The 16,729-nt window shown below is 40.4% G+C and overlaps 1 protein-coding gene across 1 annotated transcript in view; it reads left to right on the top strand.

Moving 5' to 3' along the window:
* NPLOC4 (NPL4 homolog, ubiquitin recognition factor) overlaps positions 1-16,729 on the top strand; it is a 1,702,928-nt gene that overhangs the window by 1,001,935 nt on the left and 684,264 nt on the right. Inside the window, exon 10 of the mRNA XM_044085045.1 lies at positions 3,730-3,801. Within this exon, the coding sequence (XP_043940980.1) occupies positions 3,730-3,801 (72 nt within the window). The remainder of the gene's footprint in view (positions 1-3,729; positions 3,802-16,729) is intronic.

Raw genomic sequence — 16,729 nt, forward strand, 5'->3', positions numbered from 1 at the left:
GGTGACCCTTCAGGCAATTTACATTCCTTCAGTTCAGGACATTGTGGCAGACTCTCTGAGCAGGTCCATAACACAATCTCACAAGTGGATTCTTCACAGAGATGTGTTTCTGGACATTGTCCACCAGTTGGGTATTCCTCAAGTAGATCTTTTTGCTTCCCCTCTAAACAGACAACTTCCTGTCGTTTGCACCAGAGCCCTATGTCCTCTGGCTTGGAAAGTGGATTCCCTCTCTTTTTCTTGGAAGTGGATATTTCTTTGTCTTCCCTTCCCTTCCACTCATACAGTAGGTCCTGTTCAAGATAGAACAGGATGCTCCCAGAATCTTATTGGTGACTTCCTTTCCCCCAGACGGCATTGGTTCTCTCTTCTGCATTTGGCCAAGGGCAATCATCACAAGTTACCGCACAGGGTAGACCTACTCACACAAGACAAGGGGTCTGTCTTCCATCCTCACCTGTCCACTCTTTAACTGTCATTGTGGGTGATAGGGTTTTGATCCTTTTTAGACACCTTTTTTCTGAGGATGTGCTTCGGGTCCTGCAGGAGGCCAGGAAACACACTACCAGAAAATCTTGTTTGTCCAAATGGAAGAGATTTTCTTTATGATTTCTTTCTCGTAACTTGGATCCTCTTACTGTGGAAGTCCCTTTGGTTCTCATTTGTGTGAATTGCTCCATGTTAGGTAGACGTATTAAAGCCCACCTGTCAGCTATTTCTGCTGGTCTGCCTTTGACTTCCTCTCTAGCTTCTAGATTTGAAGTCAAACAATTTCTTAAAGGCATCATTTCATATTAGGCCTCCCAAAAAAAACGATTCCTCCTTCCAGGACCTATATTTAGTTTTGGAAAAATTGAATCAGGCTGCTTTTGAGCCTGTAGCTTAAGCTTCTTTAAAATATTGTTCTTGGAAGGCTGTTCTTTTGGCCCTTACCTCAGCCAGATAGGTGTCTGAGCTGCAAGAGTGGCTGTTCCTCCTTTTTTGTTTTTTATAAGGTCAAGGGTGTCCCTTCGTACTAATCCTTCTTTTATGCCCAAGGTGGTTAATGAGTTGTCTTTCAGTCTATTCATTTGTCCACTTTTTTCCCTTCTCCGCAGTTTAATAGAGAGAGATTTCTTCACACCTTGGATTTGCATAGACAACTCTTGATATTATTTGGGCAAAACCAAAGGTATTTGTAAATCTGATCAGCTTTTTTGTTTCCTTTCATCCCAGATCTTTAGGTTTGGCTGTTTCCAGGCAAACTCTTTCTTCTTGGATATCTAAAGCTATTTCCTTTTTGTTTTTCCTTTCATGGGAAAAGTCGTCTTGCCTCTGTTAAGGCTCATTCTGCCAGAGCTGTGGCTTCTTCTGGTGCTTTTTTCAGGGGCTTGGATACCACTTCTATTCTTGAGACAGCTTCCTGGACTTCTGTGCATACCTACTAAGCACTATAAGTTGGATGTTATTTCTAAGGCTAGAGCCGGTTTTACCAGGGCTATCCTATGTTTTCCTTGAGGGCTCTGCAGGTCCTTCCTCCTCCCAACTTCTTCCTGAGCTTTTGTACTCTTCCTATTGTAAAGAATACTGCAACGGTGATATGGAAGGACATAGTATAGTTGTGTAAAGGCTTACCATAACAGTATATGTCCCTTCTCTTCACTGTTGTAGTATTCACTCCCTCCCTCCTCCCCTTGTTTCCTTTCTCCTTCTGGATGGACTTGTTACCTCTTTGTGTCCTTAGATGGTTTTTCCTACTGCTGCTGTTCAGTTCTGAGGATGGTACATCTTTGTATCACCTTTATGCCATACGCCAAGTGCGGGAGCTTACATCTGATGTACGGCATACGTATTGCAACCTAAAGGCTTTGGTATACTGGCTGGATGTCAGTCTGCCCTTGGCAAGGGGATCCCTACGTTAAAGAATACTGCAACAGTGAAGAGAAAGACATCTACTGTTATGGTAAGATTTTACAAAACTATACTTTCCTTGTTTGAGTTCCAGCTCTTTTCTCTATTTCTGTACCTTCTTGAGTTCTATGAAGGTATTGTCGATCATCTTCTGTGGGCAGCAAACTCGATCTGAGCTATGTTAGGTGGGTAGAAGTATCTGAGTTGGATCAAAGACCCATCAGTTGAGGAATAATGAAAATGGACAGCACAGTTGTAACATTACGGTGAGTACATAACCTTTTTTTCTCTTCAGTTTGTGATGTTTTATGCTTTTTCTTGCTCAGTAAATGGCCAAAATTTTCATTTGTTGTTCAAACTGTCTTTCTGCTTATTGCTGTTTGCAGTCACCTGATAAATTTTAACCAGTTCAGCAATTTATTCATTTATTTTATTCACTGTTTTCTTAACCAGGCAAGTGGGCCGATATTAGACTATTCAGACATTTTTTGGTCCATGTGGAAGAGGTAGCAAATGTTACATATATCAAAGAGTTAAAAATAAACAGTATTGAAAAGAAATGTATGACATCTACAGTCATAGTCTGCACTGGAAGCATAAACTCAACAGAGAAGTACAGTACATAGTGAAACTGTCAAACAATTGATCGACACTTATGGTATCATTACAAATGGAATGCACTGAAAACTGTGAGGTGGAGTTCTAAGCTATCCATCATCCCTGGAACAGAAATGCACACATCTTAACATTTCATCTACCTTGAATTCTGCAACATGTGTGAGGCAGTTTCTTATAGGAGCTCAGTGGAGAAGGTTAGGAGGGATAACAGTAGGATCCATGGGTGGTGGTGGAGTGTGAAGAAACCTGGTCAGCATGTTCACAGGGAGCACTAAAATTGAGTTTGCGGTAAATGATGAGTGGTCAGCCTGATGAGGGACCTGAAAAGCTTTACTTAAGGCTCTATAGATGTTTTTTTTTTGCTAGGGTGTACAGTGCATTTTGGGTGAATTAACGAAGAAGGAGATATACAAAAGTCATGGTACAACAGCTGAAGAGAGCAGGGTGGAAGACAATTGTATTAATCACGCCAAGGGTGAATTTTAAAGCAGTGCTGATTGGAGATTATTATTGTCAATAAAATGCTGAGGTATGAATCTAGGGATTGGATTTCCAGAAAAGAAGAGGTTTGCTTCTGTTATACAAGACTAACGTGGATCTGCATTTGGAGTACTTCATGCAGTCTAGACACTGTTCAGGAAAAAGAGTGGTAGGGGAATAGTACAGGTGAATTAATAAGGTGCCCGGGGTAATAGTATGATTCAAGTATGAGGCAAGGACTACATAAAATCAGAAAGTACCCACTGAAGAAAGGGGTAAAATTGTATGTAGATGTACCATATAGTTGGAAAGCAACTGGGTAGGCTTGGTACTTAGGCAAAGGATTGGAGAGATGGAAAAGATGTTGACTAGCAGGTAGAAGGGAATAAGTTCAAGGTAAATGTGAGTAAGTATTTCTTCTTTGAGTAAATAATAAAGCAGTAGGACAAGTTTCCAGAGGGGATGACGGATCAGAGAAGAACTAGCAATTCAGAAGGAGTTTGTCATAGATAAATGAAATATAGAAAAACTGTAGCAGAAGAAACTGCTGCATTTTAGTTAAAACCAAAATGCAACCATAGATAAACAGTAGTCATCTGTCACCTGAGAAATGCAGTCACTAATACAGATCTAGGACTAGAAAATAATGACTTGTTAATGTAGACGCTTCTCGCATTTTTCCAAAATCACTATTCAGTTGTAGCAGTTCTAATATAAGCAGCTTTCTGTTTTTATTTTTAGGTTGGCTGGATATTTACAGATCTTGCTTCAGAAGATACCAGAAAAGGCACTGTCAAATACAGCAGAAATAAGGTATGGAGTCCTGTAACATAACACTGGTAGATCATCTTGTATTATAACAGAAAATCAAGCCTGTAAAGGGTAGCAACATGGCAGAGACTGAAGCAGTAAGATTTAATTTGCAGATGCAGGGGTAATATTACAGTTGTATCCTGTCTGGCTTAGAAGATCCAGTTACAGTAAGGCTGCAGAACAAGGAGGCTGTCTATGCAGAGGAAGAAGCTGAAATGTGGTGTTGTGGGTAGCACAGTGATGCAGCTGAAATGTGTTGCTGTGGGTAGCACAGTGATGCAGAAATTAGCTTTGCAGTGTCACACTACTTTTTCTGGTTTGGTTCCCAGCTGGTGTTCCTTCTGTGTGGAGTCTGCTTACCTTCCCCTTGTTCACATCAGTTTTTGCTGGATTCTCAGATTTCGTAACACACCCCAAAAACATACTATAGGTGGAATGATAATCCTCTGCACTGTTCATAGGTGTGCATGCAATAAGTTAGTGATTGTATGTGTCTGTACTTTTATCCTGCAGTAGACTGGTATCCAGCCCAAGAGTCGGTGTCTCCACATAAATAAACTACAGTCCCCCCCTTCCCCACCTTCAGGGCTGAACCTAAAAAATGACTCCACAACAAATCAAACTGTACTTGCCTCACATCAGGCCACATCACCTAATGGTCTGTCAACCTCTAGTCCTACTCTCTCTCATCTACTAGCGCATCTTAACGTCACCTCCCCCACCATGACTCTTATTACCCCACAGCACTTCCACCATGATGTAAATCTGAAATATTATCATGTAAAATGTGTATATCTCTCATAATCGTTGCTACATCTTTTGTTATTGTGCATTTTGTTTTTTTTTGTTTTGTTTTTTTGTATATTATTGCTTTCTGTTCTGTTTTTGATATGTACAACTCTGTTACACTTTTTTCTTTGAATTATTTCACTCTGGTAGTACCCGCAAATGGTCAGTTGTGATCAGTGTAGTTAACCAGCAAACAAATGTAAAATAAAATAACATTGTTTTAATGCCTGAGTGCATGGATAGATGTGGCTCCTCTGTAACTGCAAACTGAATAAAGCATGTGTAGAATGAATCATGTGCTCTTTTGTGGAAACATTGAAAATTCTTAGTGCATTCATAGAATTATGAAATAGATGTTCATCTCTCATGTTTAAGTAAGGTAAGAAATGTGAATATTGTTAAAAGCAGAATAGATTAAAGGCATGTGGAGAAGGTGACCAGAATAAATTTATTATACAGTATATGTATGTATCCCTGAAATGTATAATGTCCATGTATGAACTTGTATGTGGAGGTTCTTTTATCTGCTACCATTTCTTATTATAGTTCCTATGTAAAATGTTCCATCTTTTTTTAGGCAGTCCATCTTTGCTCATTAAGTTTCAGAAGGACTACCAGTGGAAATAAATAGCGCCATTGCCACCAAACAGAATTTTTTCATAAAATGTATTCTCCCATAATGCAGTGTTTATGGACTCTGTGATGCGTAGTAAGAATAGGTCAGTCTGATGAAGAATAAATGGTACAACTGACCTTTTGAATGAATGGTGTTTAAAATGGCCTGATGTTATTTGTGGTTGTTTACAGTCTGTGTACCACCCCATGCACTTCACATAAACATAATCAACTCTGAGGCCTCTAAACCCCACCCATTGCAGCAGCATCATCACTTGGCCTCTGTGCTTTTTTGTTTGGTTGTATATTGTCACACAGTAGCCTGTTGTACAAGTGACCGGTGTCCGGATACACTTGGTTACCACTCCTGATAGAAATTCTGGTTAAAGAAATGTGACACACAAGGTGGGTAAACCAAATGTTAGTTATGTGTAGCCTGTATTCAAAGGTCTGCTGTTATCAGTTTAAGTACTTTAAATACATCTGTACTTTACTAAATTCACTGTATACTTGTGCAGCCTCTGTTTCATTCCTTTCCTGTTTTTTGAGCAGACTCTTAATGCTTCTCTTTTGGAATTAAATGCTGCTTTCAGTTTTCTTGTTACATTCAGCCTTTGTACTGATTACCTGGTAGTGATATCTTCTTGCAGGACTAGTTGTTAGGTGTCCTACCATTTTATACATATTTTTGATGCTGCAAGCACTTCTTTAAGTCTGTTTATATGTGATGCTGATTTTATGTTCTTTATCCGTTACATCCTGCACCTGCTAGTTAGCAATGATGAAAATGTAATGTTTCTTTGATTATTCTATTATCAAACATTCTTAAGTTAGATTCTCTGCCTGTTGTGTATGATAGAACAGATCAGTAATTTCCATTTTATTTTCATTGCCCCTTTCAGTGTCTTTGTGTATGCTGCTGGTAAGTCCTGCTTATTGTCACCTGATCTGTTGTCATACATATTTCTTAGGCGTGAGTGCATGCGTGTGTGCGCCTTCCGTGGAAGGTTGGGTACCGGGCTGGCAACTAGACACTGTAAAACTCTACTGCCATTCATGAGTGGACAGGTGATCCACTGTGGCGACCCCTAACTGGGAAAAAGCCGAAAGAAGAAGAAAATTTTGATCTACTGATTATCATATGTATTTGTAATTGTATTTACAATGAAAATCAGCAGATCAAGGTTTTTGCAGTTGTACTTGCCTTTGGGCTTGGGTCATGGCTGAAAATGGTCTTTGGACCAGCTCACTTACCTAGTTGCTAAAATAAGTACAGTATTTAAAATCATGACCTTCCATGTTGCATAAACTATGCTGAAATTGTCCTATGTTGAGCAAACTACACCATGCATTTTTTTTAAGTAATGAGCTTTCTTGTTACCTTCTGCACACTGCATTAATTTGACATTGATTTCCACAACAAAAGCAAGGTTTGTGGCTATTGTAAAATAGTGATTCCTGTGTCAAAACCAAAAAAAAACAATGCTGATTGGTAAATGGTGCACTATATCCTGCTTGAATATTAGTTTCACCTTAACTTTCCATTTATTCCTGAATCCCTCGTGATAAAATTACGCTTAGAATTCTCCAGTGTGTCACATAAAAAACTACATATAAACTTTAATGTTGTCAGCATATACACGTTTGCCCTAGCAAATAACAAAAAAGAGCAGTTGCTTGCTTTTTCAAATTGTCACGAGGGACAAAAAGTCTTTAAAGGTTTTTCTAGGCATCAAACTCATAATGTGAGTAGAACATCTGTAAAGTGATTGATCTTGAAAGTCATTTCAAATGTGTGATCTCAAGGTTCATGCAGAAGTGCATGCACATTTCCAGGCTTCAGAAAATGCTTTTTAACACCTTCCAGCATACAGTCTGTTATTCATCCAGCAGTCCGTCAACATGTTTTGTCTTGCAGTAGTGAAGCTTTACTTGCACCAGATGAAATTAACAATGCCTGAAAATGATTTAAGTCCACTTTTTTTATTTCTTACAGGACCTCCAGCATTCAGCTTCTGTTGCACATCTTGTTTCAGGCAATGCTTTAGCTGATGTTCACCCTGCCTAGCTTGCATCTTCCATTAGAAACACTGGAAATACCAGCAGTGTTAAGATATTTCAACAGTACAGCAAAAAACTTTGGCATCTTTTACCATAGCTACATCATTGTTTTCCCTTGTTTTTTCATCTACCATCACATTTCAAAAATATTGATTGAATGATGGTAAAATATCACTTTTCAGAGTTTCGTTTTGTCTGTCCTCCTTCATTCAAGTCAGCATCTTGTTCAATTTTTTGCTTGTTCACACAGGAAGTTCTACCGATAAAGATGATTGGGAGCTGCTAGCAGTGACACATGGGGAGGGGTGTCAACAGAGCGCACAACAGAAACTTTTCAGCACAGTTAAAAGAAATGCTAGACTTTTCTAAAAGAACTGTACAAAAAAGTGCGAGTTACTCCTCTGTCCTCAATCAAGGTATGTCTAATAGTGATTTCTTCATACCTTGAAGGTTTTCTAACTCACTCCTTGGCTGCAAACTGATCGTGTAAAGCCTTTATTAAAGGCATTTTCTATTCTCTGCTGCCAGTAGTTAAACCAGCTCTGGCTTGGCATCCGAATTTTGTGTTTTGTGTGTGTTTTAACTAGAAGATTCGAATGATATAAAATTCTTATCACTGAAAGTAGTCCTTGTACTGACTATCACCTCAGCAAGAAGAGTCTTTTGAGCTTTGTGTTTTATCGTCGGCAAGGCTACAGTGCCTTCTACACATTTAGATAAACAACAATGCAGACTGGGACCAAAGGTGCAGGTATTTTTATCTACTTTAACAACAAACATACCTCCAGGTTAAACAGAATTATACCATGGAGCAAGTCACTATAGATAAGGTCTTTCACTATATCATGGCTACCTACAGATCACTATTTTTGCCTGTAGAGTTTCAAAGCCATTACCTAAATCTGCTAGAGGCGCTCACCATCCAACCAAGCGCTTTATTTATGGGTGACTTTAACTGCCCCTCTATAGACTGGGAAGTGTACAGTGCTTCAAACACACAGGCACAACGCTTCCTGAATTTTTAACTTAAACACCCTGGAACAGATGGTGCATGCTTCATCCAGAGTATCAAACATCGTGATCTAGTACTGTTCAACATGGAAAGGTTTTAAACAAGGACACTGGCATCCTACAGACTCTGGACCCATCCCAATATGTCTTTAAGGGAACGTCATGGCTACTTAACCTGTTAGACTTCTTTGAAAGGGTCACCAAGACAATAGATGAGTAAAATAGTGCATACTACATATCTTGACCTGGCTAAGGCATTCAGTACAATATTCCTCTTAGGCATTGTTAGCAACCTGAGAGAGCTTGTTGTAAATCCTTCAAAAAGAAGAAACTTCCCCTCCGCGCCATGACCCACATTTCATCATATTGATCACTGCTGCAGGAGCCTTAGCTATATGGGTTATATCCTGTCAAGGATATAACAGTCGGCCAGCTTCCAGTGCTTTAGGGCACCTTCCACATGCTCAAATTGTCAGGCAGGTCTAACTGAGCTGACTAAAAGACAAGTTTTTGGCACAAAACCTTTTAGAGCTTTACTGCTGCCAAAGAGTATGCTCAACTGAGGCTTTCAAGGATTGTCTGTCTGCTTGTGCTGTTCCTTTGCTCAGCAGATGAGCTCCCTTTGGGAGGGGGGGGGCTTCCATTTTTTAACGTGGGTTGCTATTTTTATCACTTTTCTCTTGAGAAAATTATTTTAAAGCTAGGAGTGCTGTGTTTTAATGGACTGTCACAAAACAAATGTTCTTTTAAATGGAGTGCTGTCTTTTGTGGGGCCGGCATAGTGATTTAATGTGCTTTTCACTATACTTTTCTATTCAGAAAATAAGCTTTGTAGACTGGTAGTGTTTACTGGCATTTGCTACTTGTCGTCCTTGGAAAGAGGCACCATTTTTGGCTTAACAATTGACCATGGAACAGGCTACTGGTCCTATGGTCAGTCCTCCTTTCAGCCACAAAAAGAAAAAAACTAAGCAAACAGCCTTGTCCAAGACAGCAGATTAGCAGTTTGCTTCAGCTGTAGGTGGGTGACTCTGCTGTGACCATTTGTTGTACCTCAGACTCTGGTGTAGCACCTACAGCCGCTATGGTCCAGAGGTTAGCCACATCCTGTGTGGCTGTTGGAGACCTTCAGTGGGCAAGAGAGACACTTTTGTCAGCCCTGGAAGAGGGAACAGGGAAGTTCCCTGTTGTGTATAAAAACTGTACCCATCCTTGAGAAAAACTCCTGCTGCCGTTAGTAACATAGTTGGCCCCATTTTTTTCCTGACAAAATGAAACAGAAAAGCAAGCATGTATCTACTCATCCTCAAATTTCTTTGAATATGAGTGGTTTACTGGGTTTGGATCGGGGGGTTTAATTCATGCTATTGGTCATTCTTGCAAAGTAGTTTCTGGTAGAAGAAAGATAGATACCTCTCTTCCTGAAGAGATTCACGATTCTGAATATGAACCGGTAGATTTATTTATTTATTTATTTATTGCAGTTGGTTTACCAGGATAGTCCATTGGGCCGTAAGAACCCGTTTTCAATGGAGTCCTGGGGAGAAAAGCTCCAAAAACAAAATATACATTCAACATTTGACAGTGACAATGTAGGTACAGACAGTTATTAATAGTATGAAGGCAGACTAAGAGTAAAACTTATCGATTATGGAATATCAGTAATAACAGTAAATACTTTGAGAAGAGACATACTAGTTAGTGGAACAAATGTAAACATTAATACAGATTAGAGAACAAACAAAGTAAACTTATTAAAGTAAGATATTGTACAGAATGATATTAGGTAATGTTAGTTATGTAGGGTGGGAGCAAGAGCATTCCCACTGTGATGCTAGATGTAAGAAAAGAGACTTTTTGAAGGTAGAGTGGTTCGAGGTGGTGCGGATGAGTGGAGGTAGGGAGTTCCAGAGACGAGCGAGGCTGAAGGAAAGAAGGTTTTTGCCTGGGGGATGAGTAGGTTTGTGCACTTCTAGTAGATTTTGATTATTTGACCTTAGAACTCTGTTAGGTAGGTGCATTTTAAAGACAGAGGAAAGGGAGGGACAGAGAGAGGGGTTTAGAATAAGCTTATGGGCTAGAGTTAGTTGAGTATAAGTTAGTTGATTGGGAAGTTCTAGCCATTTTAGTTGTTGGAGGGATAAACAGTGGTGAGTGGAGGACTTATGGCTGGTGGCGAATTTTGCTATTTTGTTATAGCAGGAGCTAAGCTGTTTTTTAATAAGGGACTGGAGATTAGTTAGTAGTGGGGCGCCATAGAGTAGGGAGGGGATAAGGAAGGAAGTAGAGAGGGTAATTTTAGTAGCAGCTGTGAGGTAGGCATTCTGTCTATAGAGCATGCCAAGTTTTTGATGAGTTTTTTTGATGTTTGTTCGCAGATGGGAGTTAAATTTAAGTTGGGTGTCTATTTGGACCCCAAGTAGTTTGGTCTCTGACACTATTTCAAGAGGTGAGTTGTTTTGGCTAGTAACTAAGAATGTATTCATGTTGGGAGGGGTGGTTTTAGAAGGAGTAAATAACATTAGTTTGGTCTTGGTAGCATTGAGAGCTAGATGATTACTTAGCATCCATTGCTCTGTGGAAGAGAAGGCATCTTGAGTGAGTTTTTGTAGTGTAGTGATTGAAGGGGCAGAACAGATGATAGTAGAATCATCTGCGTATTGGATGATGCTGGAGAGTGGGATTGATTTGTGGAAGTCGTTAATAAAAATATTGAAGAGAAGAGGACCCAGTATGGAGCCTTGTGGGACTCCTGTAGGGGTACTAAGGAAAGAGGAGGTGGCTTTTCCATTTTACAGCTTGATTTCTGTTAGATAGGTAACTAGAGAACCAGTTCAAAGAGGAGGAGGATAGGTAAAGTTTGGAGAGTTTAGTTAAGAGTAGGCTGTGTGAGATAGTATCGAAGGCTTTGGAGAGGTCAAGAAGTAAGGTAGAAACAATTTGTCCAGAGTCACGGGCTTTGTTTACAATTTCAAGGAAGGAGAGGAGGGCAGTCATAGTGCTATGATTGGGTCTGAAACCGTGCTGTGTGGGAGTTATAAGATGGTTGTCTAGGAGGTGAGGAAGGAGTTGAAGTTGGACACATTTTTCTAGGATTTTAGAAATGGGGGACAGGATGGCTATGGGACGGAAATTAGTAATGTTATTATTGTTACCACCTTTGTGTAGAGGTATAATAAAGGCTTATTTCCAGATTTGGGGAACTGTACCTTCTTGTAGTGAGCGGTTTATTAAGATGCTAATGGGGTAGGCAAGAGTATCAGCTGCTATACTGAGAAAGTAAGAAGGGATATTATCAGGCGCATTGGTACATGGTTTCAGTTTCTGAAGGAGTTTCTTTATAGTAGATGTAGGTATGGGATTTAATGAGAAGTGGTTGCAGTCAGGAGGGGGGAAGTTATGTTGTGGTGAAGATGAGGATAGAGTTTGTGTGGAGGAGGGGGTAGATGAGTTAGTGGGTGCGGAATAGGGTGAAGAAGTAGTGAGAGAGGGGTGGGTGGGGGGGTATTGGATAGCAGGGAGGTGTTAGAGAATGAGGAGGTCAGTTTGGAGATAGTCAATAAAGAAAGAGTTAAATTGGGTGGCTAAATCAAGTTCAGGAGCATTTGGGTCAGGGGTAGGAGTATCTGGTTTACTAGGGTGGAGGAGAGTAGAGATCCCTTTCCAGAATTTTTGAGGGTTGTTTTTATTGTTGTTTTGGAGTGTGTGGAAGTAGTTTTGACGATCAAGAGTAATGAGTTTTTTTACTTTATTTCGGAGCATTTTATATTCGTTATGGAGTGGTGCTATCTTATGTTTTTGGTAGCGTGCCCAGACTTTGTCTCTCTGTCTCATGGTAGCAAGAGTACATTTGGAGAGCCATGGGGCAGATTTAGTTTTAATTCTCTTTGTCCGTAGGGGAGCTTGGGAGTCTAGTAGTTTTAAGAATGTTGAGTTGAAGTGTGAGACCGCATTGTTTAGAGGTAGAGTTTTTAAACAATTCCAATTTATTGCTTGTAATGAGTTTGAAAAGGTTATTGGGTTGAAGTTTTTTTGGTCACGGATAGTAATATAGTTATGGGTTCGTTGAAGGATAGTAGGAAGCCGGTGGGTAAAGGTGGGTATGTGGTCACCAAGTGGGTCAGGAGAGTGCCACTGTTGGTGTAATAGTGAGGATGGGAGACAAGAATCCAATCTAGTATACTCCCATTGGAGGAGGTTTTGGCAGGGTGGGTTACTGAAGTGATTAGTTGTGAGAAATTATAAAGGTTGATGTTAATGGGGTTTGTAGGAGACTGGATAAGGGCCCAATTAATGTTAACATCTCCTAGGATTATGGTTTCATTATTAATGTTACTGGATAGCCAGGAAAGGATAAGTTCGAGTGTGGGAATATTATCCCCTGGGGGATATAAAGGAAGCTATGCATATGTGTTTATAATTATTGATTTGTAGTAGGGTAAGGAGTAGTTGGCGTTGTTGAAGTGTGGAATAGGTTTATTGTAGGGAGTAACTACTAGGAGGAAGAATATAGAAGGGCTATTCCTCCGCCTTTTTTGTGAGGTCTGTCTTTTCTTATGATGGAGTAGTTTGGAGGAGCTATTTCAGAGTCTTTAATGTGTGGTTTTAGCCAGGTTTCAGAAATAGTCAAGATGTCAGGTTTATTGTGTGTGAGCCAAGCGTGAAGGTTTGGGACTTTGTTTACTATGCTTTGTGAATTTAAGGAAGTGAATAATAGGGATTTATTTGTGGTGGTTGTGGTGGTGGGGCCTGGATTAGGATGAATGTCTCCAGATATGAGGGAACTAATCAGATATAGCATGGAATAGTTTAGGTGAGTAGTTAGCAGGGAGATGAGATTGGGTTCTTTTATAAATTGGAGGGCTTTACTAGTAGTTATGGTGATAGGATAAGTATGATAGGAAATAAGTTTGTGCTGAATAAGGAGGAGGTTTTCGAGGGGTATAAATGGGGGGAAATAAGAGAGTATGAGTGAGAAAAAGGAGAGCTGTGAGGGTTAGTTATATGAAAGGTTTGGAAGTGGGTGAGAATTGTGGGTTGGGAAAGATGGTAGAAAGAAGATAAGGTGAGGAGTAGTAGCAGTGAAAATAAGGGGAAGGAGTGTTTAGAGAGCATGTTGTGAAAGAGTTAATAGTATAGTAATATAAATATAGAAGTAAGGTATGTAGGAAATAGTGTGTATATACGAGCTGGATGTTATCCAGGTAGCAGTTAGTGTATGTAGAGTTACAATAGGTTGGAGGGGTGTGGTTAGGAGGGTGTGGTTTGGGAGTGGGATTGGTTATGTAAGTTGATAATGAGTTGACTGTAAGTTGGTTTTGGCGGGAAAAAGGAGATTGAGTTTTGTAAGTGGGGTAGTGATTGGATAGGTGTAGTAGTGGGTGTGGTTTATGCAGGAATAAATGTAGATGTACTGGGGGCGGGTGGGAATTGGGGGCAGGGTAGGGGAGCGGAGTGAGCCAGAGGCTGAGCGGGTAGAGCCCAGAGAGCAGAAGAGGAGCGAGAGACTATCAGTGGAGCAGTAGTTGTGAAGTGCAAGTAACAGAAGGGTAAGTGGTGGTGGCCTAGATAAGGTGGGAAGAGTGGGCTAATGTATAGGTGAAGAGAGAGGGACAGAGATGTGCAAGCTGTGGAGCAGAAGGGAGAATAGTATTAAACTATGGTATATTTCTACTTTAAGTTTGTATGTTTAAAGTTCTAATTAATTGGAGAGGTTTAGGTGCAATAGTAGACCTATTTCAATGGAAAGGGGGTGCCCAGTAGTGGACTATGCAGAAAGCAAAGGCTCACCAGGGCATGCTAGGGCTGATAAGACAGGGGAAGAGGGGAGCAACAGAGCAAAGAGCTGAGGGAGGTGTGGAGGACAGAAAACAAAGGAGGGGTTAGGCTGCTGGCACTCCTGACAGGGAATGTATTACTACAGCTAGCAGAGTAAGAGTACAGAAGTCTGATTTAGCAGAAGTACATACTTTCTTCAGTTCTTTTTAAGGTCACTAGGTACACTTTTCCTCAAAAAGGGAGTTGAAACAGCAGGGAGTATTGCTTTGGCAGTGGGGAGTTCAGCTTGGTTAGGTCCAGTTATTCACCCAGGCAGAGACACAGGGGAAAGATTCAGAGCAGAAAGCTGGAGGACAGAAAAAGACAAAGTAAAAAACAATGTTCATTAGTAGCAAGTTAAATATACATTTTATCTTCTACTAGTGCTTAAAGTAAGGAGGTAGCTAGTGGGAAGGAAAAAACACTAAACAGATCTACAGTTGTTAGCAGGGTGGATAGGGCAGAGCACGTGTACAGCAAATATATCAGAGTACATATAACAATGTAGTCTACAATCAGTTAAAGAGTTCCCATATGCATTGGCTCATATGTAATTAATAGTAGGGTAACACTAATAACATATAGAATGTGAGCGCTATAGCTTCCGAGTAAGACTTATCATTTTAAAGATAGAGCGTTACTCCAGCTCTTTACCATTATGGAAAATGGAATAAGCAGTACGATTCTAACCCAATATGGAGGCCTTAACTGATTAAACAATAAGATAATACATGCTTGAGACGCTGACGCTAAATTTAGCTTAAGTAGAAAGGCAGCGTTTATCTAGGAAGGTAGTCGCTATTAAATCCTATTAACAGGTCATCTCATAGCATGCGAGTAAAGTGAGATAAGCAAGCAGCCAAGATAGCGCTTACCTGGGAAGGCAATTGCTACCGAGCATTTAAAAGTTATCTTTACAGCCTTGGTGGTAGTTACATATAACAGCCTTCATGTAAGGTAAAAATAATTAAAGCAACACTTTAACTGAGGTAATGCAAGATACTCATTAGCCCACAGCAAGACAATGCAATAACAATGTAAGGATAAAGGCGGTCGCAACCTAAAGCCTAGTATTTACACAACAGCCTTCACGTGAAGTAAAATAGTGAAAGCGACAGTTAAACAGTAGAAATGCAGGATACTCGCTTGTCGACAACGGCACAGGCAAAACAATTCATAAGATAAAGGCTAGACACTTATATGCGGGCAACAGGAAGAGGCAAAACAGTATAAACACAGCTGGATAAACTATTCTATGGAGTTCAGAGGAGAATTTACAGTAAAATGCAGTAAGTCACATAAATACAATCTCTACTTACATAGGAAACACACTCACAGCTGAGGATGCACAGCAGCCAGAACGGGGCAAGTTAAAGATGGCGCCTAGGAGTAGGGAGTGAATTTATCATTTCGTGGGGAAGGATGGGACAGGGGGAGGAGCAGGAGTAGGATACTGGCGGGAACAGAGAGGACGAGTGAATTAAATAGGAGGGGGGGTGATGTCTGAAAATGGAACAGACCAAGGAGTAAAGAAGGAGCAGAGGACAGAGACTAGGAAAAGGGAAGGAGTAAGACAGGGCAGGATATGTAAATAGATGAGAGAGAGAGAGAGAGGTACACAGTGGAGATGGAAAAGGTGGTAGAAGAGCGCAGGTATTGTAGGAGGGAAAGAGATAAATGATAAGAGGGAGAGAGAAAGGGGATAAAGGAGGAAGAGTACAGAGTAGCTGCAGGGTTGATGAGCCCAGAGAGCAGAAGAGGAGCGAGAGACTATCAGTGGAGCAGTAGTTGTGAAGTGTAAGTAACAGAAGGGTAAGTGGTGGTGGCCTAGATAAGGTGGGAAGAGTGGGCTAAGGTATAGGTGAAGAGAGAGGGACAGAGATGTGCAAGCTGTGGAGTAGAAGGGAGAAGAGTATTAAACTATGGTATATTTCTACTTTAAGTTTGTATGTTTAAAGTTCTAATTAATTGGAGAGGTTTAGGTGCAATAGTAGACCTATTTCAATGGAAAGGGGGTGCCCAGTAGTGGACTATGCAGAAAGCAAAGGCTCACCAGGGCATGCTAGGGCTGATAAGACAGGGATAAGATGCAGGGATGGATAGAGTATTTTCCTCAGATTTCTGATTCAGACTGAGTAGAGCTCAATTTCTGATAGTCTCTGGGAGGGTCTATTTCTCTGAGACTTGTTAGAATGTGTCAGTGCTTTCATTAGGAGAACACTGATGTTTCCTCAGTCCCTCAGGAAATGCTGAGAGTTGTTACAGAAGGATTTTCCCGATTCTGAACCCATTCCTCCTGTCCTGTGTGTTTCACAGGATGTTTGTGTTACTGCCTGCAACTTTCCTGATAAGGCAGCCAGCTGTCCTTAAAAAGACAATATGTAAAGTTCCTTGTTTTTTTAAAATCTTGTACACTATTCCCAAACCTAATACAGCAGCTGTAGGGCTAGTTGATCCCACTGCTGCAAATCCAGTCTCGCTCTTTCTAAGGATGAGAATATCATCAGTAACTATGGGAAAAAACTTGTATTTCTGCACCGAATTTTGAATTGTCAGGGCTTATATGTTTAAGTTTGTTCTAATTGTGAATGTGTGAGGAATGTTTTCTCTACAGTATCTTCTTGTGTGGAAAAAT

The sequence above is a fragment of the Protopterus annectens genome, chromosome 10.part0 (genome assembly GCF_019279795.1).
Source record: "Protopterus annectens isolate FY-2018-M chromosome 10.part0, PAN1.0, whole genome shotgun sequence".
NCBI classification, from domain to species: Eukaryota; Metazoa; Chordata; order Ceratodontiformes; family Protopteridae; genus Protopterus; species Protopterus annectens.